This window comes from Amblyraja radiata, chromosome 10, assembly GCF_010909765.2.
Source record: "Amblyraja radiata isolate CabotCenter1 chromosome 10, sAmbRad1.1.pri, whole genome shotgun sequence".
Lineage (NCBI taxonomy): Eukaryota > Metazoa > Chordata > Chondrichthyes > Rajiformes > Rajidae > Amblyraja > Amblyraja radiata.
The window spans coordinates 57,639,235-57,659,219 of NC_045965.1; the positions used below are offsets into that span (position 1 = coordinate 57,639,235).

A 19,985-nucleotide genomic window follows, 5' to 3' on the forward strand; every position below is an offset into this window, starting at 1 on the left:
TGCTCAGGTTTTTCCAATTTAGCTATGTACGAGCCTCTTCAGAAACAGCTGTGGTAATTGGCCAAACCATAATTTTCTTAGTCAGACACAAGGAACTTCAGATGCTGGAATCTTGCGGTAAACACGAAGTGCTGGAGTAACTGCGTGCTCTGATGCTGACAGACCCGCTGGGTTACTCCAGCACTTCACTTTCTTAGGATCAGATTTCATTTTGTATTGCAATGGAACAGACCAAGGAGAAAATTCACATTACCACCCAATCACCCACTTTACTTTTATTGAATATCTACCACATATTACATTCACAATAACCTTTTAAAAAGACAATTTATATCTTAACTTTAGCTCAGTTATTTTTCCGTCATTACACTTCCTTTACACTGCAACTAAAACTGTAAAAAAAATAAAATTATATATAACTACAAAACAGAAATATAGAATAAATACTTCACCCTTCTTGTACACGTGACCATATTGGGTCTTTTGGAATCTGAGCTTCTAAATATTTGGAGGCTTTATAACAAAAATTGCTGCAAAAATGCTGAAAATATAGAAAAATGTGTTGTTAAAAACTCTAATAAGATTATACATTTAGTGATAACACATTCTCTGCAATTGAAATATCTAGAGTCCTAAATTCCACATCCTTTAATATTCTCCCTTCCTATCACCTCATGAAAGTTAATGTTTGAAATGTAATACAATTCCTTTGGCGCATTTCAGTTTTACCTTGCCGAAGAGTGAACTGGATTTTGCACTGTGTGATAGTCACAGAGCCAAAACAGGCAATTGATGGGAGTGACACACTAACCAAAATATTTGTTTGTATACTGATGGCCAACTCGTCTTTTCAGATTGAAATTATTCAAAACAATCAGCCACAAGCCAGGGAGCTTACATTATGTTACCACCAGGCATTATCCTGATCCAATGGTGAACTCCAGCAAATGGAGCAGCAGCACATCTGGGACAGGTAAGTGGGGCATAGAGAGACATCAGGCAATTGGAGAGACTGGGACAGCTTGATCCAATGTCCTGTAGACGTCTTTCAAAACAACGTTGAACAGGAACAAAAAATTATGGCATTGTTATATTAAAAAAATAAGATTCGCCAAAATTAATATTATCACGATATTCGTTTTATCGACTGGGCCAATTTTATAAACAGACAAATTATGTTCCACTAACTAACGATCTTCCATTGTGGATTTCCAGGTAGTTCATTAGAAACACACTCTCCAGCTAATTGGTGAGATGCTGGATAGTGCCTAGCACAGAGGCATAATTGACAAACTCTGACCCCAAAACATCTTGAGATCCTGCAAACTATTGGCTGCCAAAGCTATCATAAAAAGTTAATATTTGTGCATTCAAAAATCTTTGAAAAATCAAAATAATATTAGTGACTTTCAGAACTACCAATGCCAAATTGAAATTCCATAATAGGGTTTTACCTAACTTTTTCTGAATTGCACAATTTGCATAGAAGATTTATTTGATGACTAGACAACTCTTGTGTGACATTTGTGGAAATATGTTTTACATTTGGTGTCACTAAGCTAAATGTAATAAGGAAAATTATCAAGCTTTAGCTTTTAAAGCTACACTCAAGTTGTTAGAATTGTTGCTTCAATTATTACCCTGGTGAGAAATATTGATGTATGTGCTCGAAAACAATGGTGAATCCAGAGTAAGATGCAAACATAATAATCATGCCGAACCCCCGGATATGCCAATATATCTTCTTTCAACACTGTATAAACCAACTAAAAATGATGAAAATATTCTTGCCTTTCTTTCTGTAATATCATAAACTCGATTCGATTTTGTAGATATTTTGTACTGCTGCTTAGATGCCTAAAATTATAAAAAGAAATGTTAAAGTCAGAACCCGCAAGGGACTAACAAGACAGCTGATTAACACAAATTAGATTCATAATTGAGTCCAAGTTCATGATAAGCTCCATGTATAAAGTTGACTGATTTGTGCTTGGAGACACAAGGAACTGCAGTTGCTAGAATCTTCAGCAAAACACAGTGCTGAAGAAATTCAGTGGGTCACACAGCATCAATCTGAAGAAGAGTCCCAACCCAACACATCGCCTATCCTTTCCCTCCACAAGATACCACCTGGCCCACTGAGTTCATCCAGCACTTTATTTTAACATGCCCTGTTGTTTTTTCTCTTTCTCTGTGATATCATTAATCAATAAGATAGCTTCATCAACAGTTTAATACCATAGCAGTCCCGTCTCCACTGGTAGAGATTCTCCTACTTTACTGCAATATTCCTATATCCTTCAGTCATGCAGTGTAGAAATAGGCCCTTTGGCCCAACGCCCACACCGACCAACATGTCCCATCTACACTGATACCACTGCCTGCCGTTTGCCCCATGTCCCTCTAAACCTGTCCTATCCATGTACCTGTCTAATTGCTCCTTAAACGTTGCAATAATCCCTACTTCAACTACCTCCTCCGGCAGCTCGTTCCATACACCCACCACCCTTTGTGTGAAAAGCTCCCTGCAGATTCCTATAAAATCTTTCCCCCTTCTCCTCAAAACAGAGATTGGCTGCCAGCAAAACTGCAGAGCATGATAGAATCCTTCCACATCAACACGAAGAGGACAGTGCAGTTCAATGGCAGCTTCTCGGAGCCCTCGACATCCGCAGTGGCGTCAAACGAGGCTGCGTCCTCGCTCCCACACTCTTTGGGATTTTCTTCGCTCTGCTCCTGAAACATGCCTTTGGCACCGCAACAGAAGGGATCTACCTGCGTACTCGATCAGATGGAAAGCTCTTTAACCTCACCCACCTCAGAGCCAATACAAAAGTACGTGAAGCTCTCATCAGAGACGTGCTGTTTGCCGATGAAGCAGCAGTTGTGTCCCACACATAGCAGGAACTATAGTCACTGATAAGACCGCTTCTATCGGGCTTGCAGGGACTTTGGGCTGACCATCAGCCTGAAGAAGACGAACGTCCTAGGGCAGGATACAGAGGCACCACTGCCTGCCATCACCATCGACGACTACGAACTCGATGCCGTCCATCAGTTCACGTACTTTGGATCCACAATCACCGACAACCTCTCCTTGGACACAAAGATTGAAAAGAGGATCGGGAAGGCAGCTACAACTCTCGCTCGTCTCACAACTCGAGTGTAGACAAACCCAAAGCTGAAAAATGAAGTCAAAGATAGCAGTCTACAACGACTGTGTCAACAGCATGCTGCTGTACTGCAGTGAGACATGGACTATATGCCAGACTGGAGAGAAGACTCAACACCTTCCACCTTAGAAGCATCCGCCGTATCCTGGGCATATCCTGGCAAGACAAAGTGTCCAACGCCGAGATCCTGTCTCGCGCTGGCCTTCCCAGTATGTACACTCTACTCAGGCAGTGCAGACTGCGGTAGCTGGGCCATGTCCATCGCATGGAGGATGGCCATATTCCGAAAGACCTTCCATGGAGAGCTGAGATCTGGGAGGAGAACCATCTGCCGTCCCCAGCTACGTTACAAGGATGTCTGCAGGAGAGATAGGAAGACGCTCGACATTGATGTGGAGTCCTGGGAGAGCCTTGCACGAGGTGGAGAGGTACCCTGAACCAACATCTCAAAACTGGGGAAGAGAAACCGATGAATGCAGCTGCAAACAAGGGGGCACGCAGAAAGGAGCGCAGCAACTTCAACAACCAGAGACCACACACACATGTGACCTTTGCCACAGAGACTGTCACTCCCGCATTGGTCTCTTCAGCCGCAAGCGACGCTGCTCTAGCCGAGGTTTGGAGCAAACGGCCAACAACTGGGATGCATCACCCATGGTCAGCCATGACCGTGGGGGACCTAAATACTAATTTTATCTAGTTTTCAAAAACATTGACCTCTGTCGTGAATATACTATCTAATACATAAACAATTTCCTGAATCAATTCCAAAGGAATTAAAACACTTACAATTCCCAGTGTCTTTTGACAAACAGGGTAACCGCACTGCTTAATTATGGAACGTTCTTCCACAACATCCTGATAATGGGCAGCAGTAATAAATTTTATCTAAATTAGAACAAAAATTAGAATAGATGAAGACAAATACATCTATAAATATTTTTTAAAAAACAACATTGCGCACATAACAAAAAATACAGATTAAGTATCAGTTGGAACTTACTCCTTAGGAAACTTAAGTACCAAACTCTAAAGGCAACATTAAATCATGGTTTTTCTTAAGTAATAATCAGAACATCAGCACCTTCACAACCAATGAAGTACCTTTGAAGTGAAGTCACTTTAACAGCATTAAAAATATTTCTCAACTAATATACACGGCAGACAACTACAAATGGCAAAGTGTACTGAGGCAAATCATGCTGGACTCACTATGCATATCTAATTGGCCTGATAGTAGGAAACAGAGACTGCCAGTGGAAAGTTGTTTATTAGACTGGAGGCACGTAACTAGTGGTGTGCCTCAGTGATCAGTACTGGGCCTAGTGTTGTTTTTGTCATCTATATCAATGTGGATAAGAATGTAAAAGGCATTGTTTATTAGCTTGCAGATGACATTAAAATAGGTTGCACTGTAGAGAATGGAGAAAGTTATTAGTGATTACTAGAGGATGGTGATGTACTGGGTAAGTTGGCTGAGAAATCGCAAATGGTGTTTTCTCTTCTGATAAGTGTGAGATGTTGCATTTAGGGAGGTCAAACCAGGATAGGACTTTCACAGTGAGTGGTAGAGCTCTGGGGAGTGTTGTGGAACAGAGGAACTTGTGTTTTATGTTATATAAACAATATATAAGTGCATTGTACCCTGAAAGTGGCCTCACAGTTAGTCAGGGTGGTGAAAGCAGTGTTTACAACGCTAGGCCTCATCAGGCAGGACATTAAGTATAAGACGTTGGTGTGGCTGCACATGGAGTATTGTGTACAGTTTTGGTTACTTTCCTATAGAAAATATGTAATTCAGCTGGAAAGAATGTAAAGAAGATTTACAAGAATGTTGCCAAGTTTGAGGGCCTGAATTATAGGAGGTTTGGCAGGCTACGACTCTGTTCCTTCAAGTGTAGATGACCTTATAGAACTGGATTAAATCATGTGGGGCACAGATAAAATTAATGCACATAATCTATTCCCTGGGAATGGGAATCAAAAACTAGAGGGCATAGGTCCAAGGTGAGAAGCGAAACATTTGAAAGGGACCCGAGAGAATGATCTTCCAGAAAGAGGTTGAGGCAAGTACAATAACATTTCAAAGATATTTTATGTTACAGTTGTACAAGATGTTGGTGACACATGATTTGGAGTATTATGTTCGGTTTTGATCATCTTGCTACAGGAAAGACGTTGTAAAGCTGAAAAGAGTGCAGAGAAGATTTATGAGTATGTTGCTAGGACTTGAGGGCCTGAGCTAAAGGGAGAGGTTGGGCAGGCTAGGTCTTTATTACTTGGAGCGCAGGAGGTTGAGGTGTGATCTTATAGAAGTGCATAAGTTAATGAGAATAGATAGTGTAGGTGCACAGAGTCTTTTACAGAGTAGCGGAATCAAGAACCAGAGAACATAGGTTTAAGGTAAAAAGGGGCAACTTTTTCACCGCGTGGTTGGTGGGTATATGGAACGAGCTGCCAGAGGAGGTAGTTGAGGCAGGTTCTATAACATTTAAAAGACAATTGGACAGGTACATGGTGGGACGAGTGTAATTGGGGCATCTTGGTCAGCATAGGCAAGTTGAGCCAAAAGGCCTGTTTACATGCTATGACATTTGGACAGGGACATGGATAGGAAAGATTTTGAGGGATATAGGCCTAACCTGGGCAAACAACTTAGATACACTTCATGGTTGGGATGGACAGGTTGGGCTAAAGTACTTGTTTCTGTGCTGCATTACTCTACGATAACGTATAAACTGCTATTATGTAAATAAAAATAATAAGAATTTAAATGGTTATGAAAGAATAAATGGGACTAACTAGATATCACTTTTTTTTAAAATTACATAATGGAGCCAACAGCTTCTTCATATTATTTATTTAATTGCCTTTAGTATGACAATAGAAAACAAGCAACAACAGTGACTACACTAATTGTGAAGTGCTTTGAGACACACTGAGGAAATTATAACTACACGTTCTAGATACGACCCAGGAAATTAAGGTGGCGCAGCGGTAGAGTTGCTGCCTTACAGCGCATACAGCGCCGGAGACCTGGGTTCGATCCTGACAATGGGTGCAGTCTGTATGGAGTTTGTACGTTCTCCCTATGACCGCGTGGATTTTCTCCGATATCTTCGTTTTCCTCCCACACTCCAAAGACGTGCAGCTATGTAGGTAAATTGGCTTGGTAAATGTAAAAACTGCCCCTAGAGTGTGTAGGATAGTGTTATTGTGCGGGGATCGCTGGTCAGCACAGACCCGGTGTATCGAAGGGCCTGTTTCCGCACTGTATCTCTAAACTAAAGACAATAAAATTATTGTTTTCTCTTCACTTTAGTTTACACTAAATTTAAATTACACCTAAATATTAAAAAAATGCCTCACTTACACAATCCAACAGAAATTCTTCCTTAACATTTATTTCAAGGAGACGTTCAACAATGTGAAGAGCTTTTGTCTCACAATCATGGTTTTTCTGTAGAGCGGTCTGCAATGCAACTTTTCTATAGGTGATACAAGTAGACAAAAGGGGAAATCACATCAGGATGGGTTGAATTTCAGGATAACATTTATTTTCAATGTGAACTATTTGCTCCAAGAATAGTATTCCAGAGTTTTTACATCTTTTTTGCTACTCAGATTAGTTTAATTTGCAACTTTTGAGATTGAGAGGCATAGATAGGGTATATAGTTAGGAGCATTTTCCCAGGGTAGAAATGTCAAAGCTTTGAGGTAAGGGTAAAATAGATGTTTTCCCCCCACAATGAGTGCCGGGAACCCACTGTGGGTTGCAAATACAATAATGATATTTAAGAGGCTTTTGGATATGCAAGGAGGCATGTGGATATGCAAGGAGGGATATGAAACATATACAGGCAGAAGGAATTTATTTAGATTGGCATCATGTGCTCAAGGACATGTTCCTGTGCTGTACTTTATTGTTTTATCTGCTTTCTTTAATTGGACTGTTTTTTAGACAGAATACAGTTGTGGGAGAAGCAACTTTGTTCCACTCAATGCTGTCATTCCATTTCCCGATCCCTAATTCCACCACCCCCACCCCTCCAATTCTCTCCCTCTGTCCATCTACCCCACCAGCTCCACATCCACCACAGGAACATACAAAATAGGTGCAGGAGTTGGCCATTCGACCCTTCGAGTCAGTACCGCCATTCAATATGATCATGGCTGATCATCCAGAATCAGTACTGAGGTTCCTGCTTTCTCCCCATATCCCTTGATTCTGTTAGCCCTAAGAGCTCTATCTAACTCTCTCTTGAATACATCCAGTAAATTGGCCTCCACTGCCTTCTGTGGCAGAGAATTCCAGATTCATAACTCTCTGACTGAAAGCATTGTCTTAAATGGCCTACCCATCATCCTGCACCAACCCCCCATCCTCCTCCTGCACAAACCACCTCCTCCTCCTCCTGTACCTTCTCTCCTCTGCTCCCACCCCTCCCTCCCTCCGGCACCACCTCCATCTGCTCTCTACAGCTCCTAAATAATTTAAGAGCTACTATCAATTTCAGACCCAATAGGACCTCCACCTGCACTATCACCCCCTTCTCCTGCACCATCCCTCCATCTGCTCCTGTACCACAATCCTCTCCTTCTCCACCACCCCTTTCTCTTCCTGCACCACCACCCCCTCCTCCTGCACCACCCCCTCCTCCTCCTGCACCCCACCCCCCCTCCTCCTGCACCACCCCCTCCTCCTACACCACCACCCTCTCCTCCTGCACCACCCCTCCTCCTGCACCACCACCCCCTCCTCCTGCACCACCCCCTCCTCCTGCACCACTCCCTCCTCCTGCACCACCCCCTCCTCCTGCACCACTCCCTCCTCCTGCACCACCCTCTCCTCCTGCACCACCCTCTCCTCCTGCACCACCCCCTCCTCCTGCACCACCCTCTTCTCCTGCACCACCCCCTCCTCCTGCACCACCCCCTCCTCCTGCACCACCCTTTCCTCCTGCACCACCCTCTCCTCCTGCACCACCACCCTCTCCTCCTCCTGCACCACCCCCTCCTCCTGCACCACCCTCTCCTCCTGCACCATCCCCTCCTCCTGCACCACCCTCTCCTCCTGCACCATCCCCTCCTCCTGCACCATCCCCTCCTCCTGCACCATCCCCATCTCCTGCACCACTCTCCTCCTGCACCACCACCCCCTCCTGCACCATCCCCTCCTCTTGCACCACCCTCCTCCTGCACCACCACCCCCTCCCCTGCACCACCCCCTCCTCTTGCACCACACCTCGCCTCCTGCACCACCCCCTCCTCCTGCAACCATCCCCTCCTCCTCCTGCACCACTCTCCTCCTTCCCACACCACTCGCCTCCTCCTGCACCACCCCGCCTCCTGCACCCAACCCCTCCTCCTGCACCACCACCCCCGCCATGCACCACCCCCCTCCTCCTGCACCACCACCCCTCCTCCTGCACCACCCCTCCTCCTGCACACCACCCCCATCCTCCGGCACCACCCCGTCCTCCACCTCCTCCTGTCACCCACCCCTCCATCCTGCACCACCACACCCTCCTCACTGCACCACCAACCCCCTCCCCTGCACCACCAGCCCTCCTCCTGCACCCTCACCCCCCCTCCTCCTGCACCACCACCCCCTCCTCCTGCACCACCCCCCTCCACCACCACCACCCCCCCTCCTCCTGCACCACCACCCCTCCTGCACCACCCCCTCCTCCTGCACCACCCTCTCCTCCTGCACCACCCCCTCCTCCTGCACCATCCCCTCCTCCTGCACCACCACCCCCTCCTCCTGCACCACCCTCTCCTCCTGCACCACCCCCTCCTCCTGCACCACCCCCTCCTCCTGCACCACCCCTCCACCTCCTCCTGCACCACCACCCCCTCTCCTCCATCCACCTTTCCAAAACCCACTCTCAATCCTCCTCCAGTCTCCAAGCTTCCACCAAGGGGACAGGTGGCACCGCGCGGGGGGGGGGGGGGGGGGGGTTCCGCGTCCCCGCTGCCGGGCGGGAGCGCGCCGTCCGCGGGAGCGCGCACTCGCCTTCTCTGCGCCTCCGCGCCGCACAGCGCAGCGCGTTCCGGTGTCGCGCCCTTCAACCCTCTGCGGCTCGAACTCTTCCGCCGCCCGGCCTCCGCCATGTTGGCTCCGCCGACCTTTGACCGACGGCAGCTGTCAGACCCAAAGCGCGCAACCCCACGGCGGCGGAGCGGCTTCCCTTGATCCGCCTGCGCTTTAGTCCCTGTGTGCATGAATCGATTGTCAAGTGTTTTATTGTCACATGTCCCTGATAGAACAATGACATTCTTACTTGCAGCAGCACAACATAATATGTAAACATAGTACACTAAACAATACAATAAACGAGAGAAACAAAATGTAGCAGGCAAAGTTTCTTCTGCTTATGTGGACATTTAAATTTACTGCAATGTGCGATATAATTGATTACAATTATTCGTAATGAATTGAATAATTTCATAAAGGAGCCGTGAGTTCTCTGATGTCTTGGTTGATGTTTATCCCCCACTGTTGAAATTACGTCATTCGCTCATTTCTCACGTTGCTGTTTAAGGGAGTTGCTAAATACAGAATAAACGTTGCATTTCTTAATTTTTCAATAGAAGCTACACGTTCCTTTAAATGCAAGGCATTGCCTGATACAATTAAAAGTATTGCATAGGTTATACTACTCAAAGACCAAATTGAACAAGATCTTCCCAACTGTCTCCCCTCTTTGTGATAAATGTCACTTTCAAGAAGCCATCGTAATTCATTCTTTTATATCCTGTATAAAAATACAAAACTTCTGGACGGAAATATTCAATATTATTTCTAAAACACTTAAAACTCAATTGGAGTCAGGTTCAAAACTAATAATATTAGGAATGTCAGAGGGCTGCCCTAATCTAACGATATCTCAAAGACGCTTCCTTGACTATGGTTTAATAACTGCGAAAAAACGTATACTTAAATTCTGGAAAAAGATAACAGTCCCCACAGTGAAGATGTGGATCACAGACATGACCGAGACACTACATCTAGAAAAATTGTCTTGACTGACAAACCAGATCAATTTTCCAAAATATGGTCTCCTTTTATTGAATTTCTTCAACAACATAATGGTTGAACACAAACTCAAAACCGACGCTAGGGTCGGGTGAGCGGGCGTATGGAAGGGCAGTGGGATATATCTCCGCTTCTTTCACTCCTTAATTAGCTCTGCGGTTTTCCTTTTTTCTTTTTCGTGTTTTTTTCTTGAAATTCTTTCTTTTCTATTTCTCTTCTTCTTTCTTTCCCTTTTTTCCTTTTCTTTTTTTCCGATCTAGTTATTAGTTTATAAAATGTTAAAACTGAAGCAGTACGAAAATTGTATAATTGTTATGTCGATTATTTTCTCTTTGTACAATTGCTTCTAATAAAAATAAATATATTTTTTAAAAGCTACCCGTTAAATTGTACTTCTGTGACAATCAAAGATTATAGAGGAGCTAGTATCTTTGGTGACAATATCCATGTAATTTATGCGTATGAACTCGTTCTCGCACATGCTTAGTAAATCAGTCAGTGGCCTTTGACTTGGAAATAAATCATTCCTGCTTTTGATCCCAACACGAGTGTGTGTGGAGCCATCTTTCTCCGTATATTATGTGCTAGTTTACCTATTTTGTAAGTAGACACATATCAAAACATGGTGGCAGCGGTGAAAGTTTAGATTTGTGAATCAAATAGACGCTATGATGATTAGCAAAAGTGCTTTGAAAGGCTTTCAGGAATCAGTGTTTCAACGCTCAGCGACCGGCATAGCTGCATGCATGAGTAGAATGGTATGCAGGTCAGTGAGCACACAAAGATAAGACGCTGCGTGTAAATCAGTGCTGTGGGAGTCGAGGTTTGAAATGACGTGCTGTGGGAGACTGCTTAAAGATAAAATAAGCTATTAAGAGCAAGGGGATACGCTGATATTTCAAAATGTTGCAGACCAGTCCATCTTTCCACGTGGCTCACCACCCAATCTAAAGCTCAAAGAGAACAAGGTTGAACAGTGGAAAATGTTTAAACAAATGTATGCAAATCATGCAATGATAACAGAACTGGATAGGAAGGAGAAAAATAATCAAAAGGCAGTATTCTTGCATACTGTTGGACCGTAAGGACTGCGAATCTTCAATACCCTGACGTTCGAAACGGTAGCAGATGAGACAGATGTGAAAGTCAGATGTCTACCATCATCATAGGAGAGACGAATGAAACGTATGAAAGATTCATTTTCAATAAACGCGACAAGAAATCTGAGGAAAGCATTGAATTGTATGTTGCAGAGCTGAAGGAGTTTGCTAAGACATGCAACTTCTGCGATTGCCTGAGAGAAAGCCTCATTCGAGGTCGCATTGTCAGTGGTATTGCAGACCAGTCAACGAGGAAGACACTCCTTCAGAAGAGGAATCTGACACTGCAGGGGACTGTGGACATATGTAGATCCTCGGAGGTAAAAGCGACAATACACAAGGTGAAATGATTCAAACCGAGGGAAAAGATGGTTGATTTTCCTTCGCAGAGGAAGAATCAAGGACTAGTCAAGTGCAAGTTCTGTGCGCGGACACACAAGCGCAGGAAGGAGGAACGCCCAACGTATGGGTAGGACTGCAACAGATGCGAACGACAAAACCACTTCGCCTGCTGCTGCAAGCGTAGGAAGGAGAGCACGCAGAAACGGGGTCTGCACAAGGTCATAGAGACATCTGACACAACGTCCATTTCCGACAGAGTCTGTGAGTTGCATTGAGATCAATGCAACTAGAAACAATTCGTCTTCAGGCCTTTTCGCTGAGATGCAGGTCCGCACAGAAGCCATCAATTTTCAGATTGACTCGGGTGCCAGTGTCAATGTGTTTCCCAAGAATCTTGTACCCAACAAATAGGACATTAGATGAGAGAAAATCATCTTAAAGATGTACAACGGATCCAACCTGCTGGCGGAAGGTAAGACAAAAGTCATTCTCCGGAACAATACGAACAACAAGAAGTACAATGTTCCCGGATGCCCAACCCAACCAATCCAACAGAAATCCAAAGATTACAAGGCAAGATTCCAGCCAATGTTGTCGGTTACATTCGAGCCTTTGAGGAGATTGATCCACAAGGAAGTAGAGTGGGAATGGTCATCAGAACATGACATGGCAATGTTAAAGATTAAGGAGCTGTTGACAACGGCACCTATCCTGGCGTACTACACACCAGAAAAACAGCTGACCATACAATGTGATGCAAGCAAGCCAGGTCTAGGTGCAACACTTATGCAAAAGGACAACCACTGTCCTATGTGAGTCGCGCATTGAAGCCAACCGAGCAGAGATATGTTCAGATTGAGAAGGAGGCACTAGCAATAGTGTTTGCCCTCGAGCGCTTTCATCAGTACACCTACGGACAGAGAGTGATCGTTGAGAGTGACCACAAGCCATTGGAAGTCATAGTCAAAAAGCCTCTGCACAGAGCACCAAGACGTCTTCAGGGCATGATGATGAGGATGCTACACTATGACATCGAGATCAAATGGGTAAAGGGAAATGTCATGCATCTAGCAGATATGCTCTCCCGAGCATACCTCCCGGACACCACAAGATCAACCAGATGCACTGATGTCAACGTAGTTGAGTCCTTGAGCATGGGAGAGGACAAGGTCAAATGCATCCAAGCCCATACCAGGGAAGACGAAACACTACAAACAGTTAAGAAAGTAATCTAAATTGGGTGGCCAGATCACAAAGCAGAAGTCCCAGAGGCAGCACAACCGTACTTCAACGTCAGAGACGAGTTGAGGGTGCAAGACGGCCTAGTATTCAGAGGAGAGAGAGTTGTAATCCCTGTCACTCTACGGAAAGATATGAAGGAGTTACACCACACCTCTCATCTAGGAGTGGAAGGAACCCTCAGACGTGCTAGAGAATGCATTTTCTGGTCCGGAATGAACTCTGATGTGAAGCAGTTCATTTCAAAATGTGACGCCTGCAGGACGTACGAACAACAGAATCAGAAAGAAACTCTGATGCCCTATGACCTCCCAGATCGCCCGTGGGAGAAAGTGGGAACCGATATGTTCGAACTTGAGGGAAAGCAATATTTTTATCATAGTTGCCTATCTATTTAATTTCTGGGAAATAGACTGTACGACCTGAGCAGCAGGACAATCATTGTGAAACTCAAGAACCACTTTGCAAGATACGGAATTCCCAGCACTGTGGTAAGCGACAACGGGACACAGTTCTCATCAGAGGAGTTCGCCAAATTTGCCAGGAAATGGGAATTTGACCACTACACAATTTCTCCAAGACATAGCCAAGCTGGAATCGTCAGTCAAGGCAGCTAAGCGAGTACTGAAGAAATCCACTCACTCCAAGACAGATGTATACTTGACAATACTGGAATTGCGCAACACCCCTGCGCAAGGAGTGAACAGTAGTCCTGCACAAAGAATACATGGAAGGGGAACAAGAACTACACTTCCAACTACATCAAACCTCCTCAAACCACGTGGTGCTGAGATACTCACAGAAGAGAGGAAAAAGATGAAGGATTTGCAAGGAAAACGTTCAGAAATCTACAACCAGCATGCCAAGGATCTGCCAATCCTGGAAGAAGGTGAGATCGTAAGACTCAAACTCTATAGACTAGGAGACGGCAGATGGCAGAGAGCCACAGTTCAGAAACGACTGGATGAGAGATCATACGAAGTCGAGACAGAGTCAGGACTTCTAATCTGATGTAATCGAGTGGTTCTGAAGAAGACCGGAGAACTACCCCCACACATAACTCCAGAGAAACCACCAGACGCGGAGAAGACAGAGAAACCTTTGCAACCTCAGCTGACACAGAAAAAACCAACACAACATGCATGAGCAGAAAAAGATGCAACTCGTGAAACTTATAACACAGAGAAATCTAAACAAAAACACAGTGACACAAGAGAAGAAACTAGAAGTGATGCACAGAATGTACACACTGAAAAGAAAGACACTTATGAAAGAAACACCATCACAAAGACTAGGGAAGGAAAAGTTGTCAAACCGCCAGAAATGTACGTCGAGTATGTCAAGAATGTGCTTTGTTGTGATGTACATGCATGCTTATGAGAAGAAAGCATGTGAACATTATTTTGAGTGGTTATGGTTGAAATTGTGAAATAAGACAGAACAATTTTATTCCGTTAAGTTAAACCATATTACTAGTGTAATATTATGAAAAGTGTTTAGGTTTGCTTTGTTTTGGATCGTTGGAAATGTAATCCCAAAATGTCAAAAAGGGAAGGATGTGACAATATCCATGTAATTTATGCGTATGAGCTGTACTCATTCTCGCACATGCTCAGTAAATCAGTCAGTGACCTTTGACTTGGAAATAAATCATTCCTGCTTTTGATCCCAACATGAGTGTGTGTGGAGCCATCTTTCTCCGTATATTATGTGCTAGTTTACCTATTTTGCAAGTAGACATATATCAAAACAACTTCCTTTGCTGCAAAGCACTTTAAAATGTTCTGAGGTTGCAAAACAATTATGAGCCAAATCTTTTGAGTACTGAAACTCTTTGGGCCCAGTCTAAGATCTTTGAAACGGAAAGAAAAAATGCAGATGCTGGAAATCTAAAATGAGAGCAAAAAGTTCTGGGGGTATTCAATAGGTCAGCCACCACTGTAGAGAGTGAATCAGCGTTAACACTTCTGCCGACAATCTTATCAGAGCTGGAAAAATGTGAAAAGAAGCGTATTTTAAGTTGTAGAAAGGCTGAGTGATGCAGAGAACAAAGATAATGTCTAAAATAGTGGAGACCTAAGATGTCCAGGTGACATAATTGCATTTGATACTATCAAAGAGAAGGAAGATTAATGGGTGCAGCTGAGAAAAATGAACATGGTAAACGGACCGTTACGTATCGGCTGTTATTTAATTCTGTACACTTAATTTATCAGTTGTGTGGGTTTGATAATCGCTGATGAGATCAATGTGGGAACAATGTGGGACTTTGCCACACATGGGGTAGGAGGTGCCCGATCGGCCGGATGAGTAGTTTGTGAGAGGGTGCACTACTTCTGTCATTTACCCAGACTCCTGTGTGCTCCTGTTCATGGACTTGATGTTATAGAGTCGTAAAGTCATACAGTATCGACCCAGGCTCTTCAGCACAACTTGTCCAAGATGCCCCATCTAAGCTAGTCCCATTTGCCCGAATTTGACTCATATCCCTCTAAACCTTTCCTATCCGTACCTGTTCAAATGTCTTTTAAATGTTACTATTGTACCATTGTTCTTATATGTGCTCAATAACATACTGTATTCTCTTTCTTCATCATGAGTTGTCAGGAGTCACAGATTCCCAGGAGTTTATGTGATTGTTGGATGTTTTTCAAGGTTTCAAGAGGCTTTTGCATCATTCCCTCTGTTTGCCTGTTAATCTTCTCCCCTGACAGAACTTGGAATACAGTGTCTGTTTGGGAGTCTGGTGTCAGGCACATAAAGCAGCCAACTAAATGTAAGCGAGGCCTTAATAATAGCCTGGGAGAAGATGCTGACGTTAGTTTGGTTATTCTTCTATTGGAAATCCTATTAATGGATTGCATGAAATAAGATCTCCTACAATCATCTTATCAGAAAGCTGTCACTAGTATGACAGACAAAGTCAGTATCATTGCAGAAACAATAATTGGATTGATGTACCCATTCCACATTGGGGTAGGTAAATAATGTCAAAAATGGTTTTTGATAATTGCTAACTCTTAGATATTCATATCTAAGAGTTAGCAATTATCAAAAACCATTTTTGACATTATTTGGGCAATCTTGTTTATTGATTCTAGGAAAGAATTCACTCACAAAGGAAAAGTATATACGATTGTGTCAAAAGAGGTTACATGTGTAATTGATATCAGTAACAATCTGAGTTTATGTCTATAATCCTTAAAAGTTTCAGATAGGAGCAAAACCAAATGTTCACATTAAAATAAAGTTTCTTATAAAACCCATGTTCACATTAGCAATAATCTTCTTAGAAATAAAGGGATTATGATGTGAGGTCAAATTGCAAATAACATTTATTAATAATTAATATTTTATATACCTATATGTTATGAACAAGTGAGAAGTGCAGAAGTTTAACATTTTGGAAAATCAGATGATGTTAGGAACAAAGGTAATCACACTACTGAGCTTATTTCTTATTACTTAATAATGATCTCTAGCAGCTGTTAGGTATTTCCAAAGGATGCTGGATGGTAAGCAGCTTTATAGCCTACAGCCAGTTTCCTAATCTAGTTCAGGATCATGTATGACAGATCTATTAGGTTACAGCGAAGTTGCCAGTTTATATATTCTGACATATGCCAGAACAAGCCTTGTTATTTAATAAACACATTATCCATTGAGGACACAAAGTGTTGGAGTAACTCAGTGGACCAGACAGCATCTCTGGAGAACATGGATAGATGACATTTTGGGTCGGGACCATTCTTCAGACTAATTGAATCCAGCACTTTGTGTCCTTTTGTGTAAATCAGCATCTGCAGTTCCTTGTTTCTACATTAGCCATTGATTTAACTTCTCCATTAGTAAGCAACATTCGTCTCTGAGGGAAGAGATAATAAGAAACATTTTGTTTTTGTAGATCAAGTACTTCTTTCTTTACAATGTAGTGTGGTGACTACTGTGGTGACAGCTTTGATGTTAAAATTAAAAATACAAGAAGACAATTGCTAAAAGGCTATTAGTAAACTTTACATAGGGCTGTAGACATTGAATGTTACTTGGCATCTATCAAGAGTAGACTCGAATAAATGTGCCATTTAGCGAAAAAATAAAATAGAACACGTAAATATTTCTGACAACAGATTGTCGTAATCACATTTCCATTTGTAGAAATTTACAGTGTTCAAACTGGCAGCCAAGATTCCCACGTTCTCAAATATGTAATTGGCTGTAAAGCATTTAGAATGCCACAAGGTAGTGAAAGATACTCTATAAAAGTAATTATTTCTTAAATTGAAACATAAGCTGTGGGTTAGTGGCACTTCCATCTATTGAGTCAAAAAGTATTGGATTCAAATCACTTCCCACAGGATTTCAGCATAAAATAATTCAGCTGATACTCCACTGCAATACTGGGGAAACACTGAAATATTGGAGGTGCCAACTCTCAGATGAGATATTTGGTCTCTATGGTGAAGTAAAAGATCTCATGCATTATTTTGAAGAGCACAGGAGTAATCCCTGGTGTGCTGGTCAACATTTATCCAACAGCCAATATCACTAAAATATCCAGTCTCTGGTACTTTGCTGTTTTGAAAATAAGTTGCTACATTTCCTACATCATTATAGTATCTACACTATACATGCAGTCACAAGAGACTGCAGATGCTGGAGTTTACATTAAAAAAAAGAACTCCTGGAGGAGATCAGGTGATCAGACAGCATCATGAGAGGGAATTACATAGTTCATATTTCACGTCCAAATTTTTCATGTGGACCTTACATTTGAAAACATGTACTTTGAAATGTAGTGAAGTCATGAATAGTGTTATTTAAATGATAGTCTTTGTACTATGTGAAATAACATCTTAGGATATTTCAAAGTGTTACTTAGGAAAATTAAATGGAAGCAGAGGGTGACGGTGGAAGGATGCTTCTCAAACTGGAGGCTCGTGAATGACTAGTGGTGTCCCTCAAGGTTCGGTGCTGGGCCGTTTACTACTGGTCATCTACATTAATTATTTGGATGAGAACATATATGGCATGATTAGCAAGTTTGCTGATGATACACTTTTTTGTAGATAGTGAAGATGGTTGTGAAAACACGCAGCAGGATCTTGATCGATTGGCCAGGTGGGCTGAGGAATGGTTGATGGAATTTAATACAGAGAAACATAGAAAATAGGTGCAGTAGGCCATTCGGACCTTCGAGCCTGCACAGCCATTCAATATGATCATGGCTGATCATCCAACTCAGTATCCTGTACCTGCCTTCTCTCCATACCCCCTGATCCCTTTAGCCACAAGGGCCACATCTAACTCCCTCTTAAATATAGCCAATGAACTGGCCTCAACTACCTTCTGTGGCAGAGAATTCCAGAGATTCACCACTCTTTGTGTGAAAAATGTTTTCCTCATCTCGGTCCTAAAAGATTTCCCCCTTATCCTTAAACTGTGACGCCTTGTTCTGGACTTCCCCAACATCGGGAAATGTGAGGTGTTGCAATTCGGGAAGTATAACATGGGCAGGACCTACACAATGAATGGTAGGGCTCTGGGGAGTGTTGTAGAACATGGTTCCTTGAAGGTCGAGTCTCTGGTAGATAAGGTGGTCAAAATGTTTTTTGGTACATTTGATAAAGTTCCCTACTTAAAAACAGACAACGCACAATGGGTTAGGTAATCCAACTCAAGCTTTACTGAATCATCAGCCGGCAGAAGTCTCGGTAAGCAACAGAGACTTGACTTCCCCGAGCCACCACTTCTCTGATCAGACTCACAGGCTGTTTTTATACTGTATATGCCATGTGGACACATTCCAAAGGTATTTGTCATGGTCACAAGATGCAGCCAATATACATTACTCCAGGACAGTCTGAGCTTGTCTCTTATCAGCCTTCAGAACAAGATATTTCAAAGGCTCTTATCAGATGGTACAAAGTTCAAAGACATCTTATCAGTTGGTACTTCCAGGACAAGACATTTCAAAAGCATCTTATAATAGTAATAGACAATAGACAATAGGTACAGGAGTCAGCCATTCGAGCCAGCACCGTCATTCAATGTAATCATGGCTGATCATCCACAATCGATACCCCGTTTCTGCCTTCTCCCCATATCCCTTGACTCCGCTATCTTTAAGAGCGCTGTCTAACTCCTTCTTGAAAGCATCCAGAGAACCAGCATCCACCACCCTCTGAGGCAGAGAATTCCACAGACACAACTCTCTGTGTGAAAAGGTTTTTCCTCATCTCCGTTCTAAATGGTACTTCTTATCAGTTGGTACTTCCAGGACAAGACATTTCTAAGGCATTAGTCATTAGTCATTGTCTCAATAGGCATTAGGCATAATAGGCAATTAGGCATTAGTTATTGTCTCAATACACACAAGTCTGGGCTTGTGTCTCTCTGATCAGTTGGTACCTTCCCACTAAAGAAAGCCTGCTTTAGAAGAAATATAAAGCTACAAACTATAGTCAAGTATCCCATAATGTATCTATTATATATTTAAGAAAGAACTGCAGATGCTGGAAAAATCGAAGGTAGACAAAAATGTTGGAGAAAGTCAGCGGGTGAGGCAGTATCTATGGAGCGAAGGAATAGGTGACGTTTCGGGTCGAGACGCTTCTTCAGACTGATGTGGAGGTGGGGTGGGGGGCGGGAAGAAGAAAGGAAGATGCGGAGTCAGTAGGCTGTGGGAGAGCTGGGAAGGGGAGGGCAAGGAGGGAGAAAGCAAGGACTACTTGAAATTGGAGAAGTCAATGTTCATACCATAGATCCTATAGCAAGCAAGATAGCCCACTCGACGAAAAAGACGTAGTAGGGTCATGGGCAGATTTGTGGGTAATCTTCGGCCCCATTTCCGTAACCGGCTTCCATTTCCGCACTCCTATCTTACAATGGTTACAATGAATTACAGAGTGCAAGTTTAATACAAACATCAACTCAAACACATCACATGAGCCATTGAAAAATATTTTTTTTTAAACTTAAAAAAAATAAAATAAAAAAAAACATTAAAAATCCTATTTCCTCAGTGCCTCGCCTAATGCAAGTTTTAAAGGAATATGGATATATTCCCTCAGTGGTGTACAGTGGTGTAAG

At 43.0% G+C, this 19,985-nt stretch overlaps 1 protein-coding gene across 1 annotated transcript in view; it reads right to left on the reverse strand.

Annotated features, from left to right (window-relative positions):
* The window catches only part of rpap2 (RNA polymerase II associated protein 2), a 56,732-nt gene extending 47,316 nt beyond the window's left edge, over positions 1-9,416 (reverse strand). The window contains exons 1-5 of the mRNA XM_033028955.1: positions 9,193-9,416; positions 6,547-6,661; positions 3,963-4,061; positions 1,792-1,857; positions 453-541 (exon numbers count right to left, since the gene is read on the reverse strand). Coding sequence (XP_032884846.1) covers positions 453-541; positions 1,792-1,857; positions 3,963-4,061; positions 6,547-6,661; positions 9,193-9,401 — 578 coding nt within the window. The 5' untranslated portion in view covers positions 9,402-9,416. The remainder of the gene's footprint in view (positions 1-452; positions 542-1,791; positions 1,858-3,962; positions 4,062-6,546; positions 6,662-9,192) is intronic.
* Positions 9,417-19,985: the final 10,569 nt, after the last annotated feature.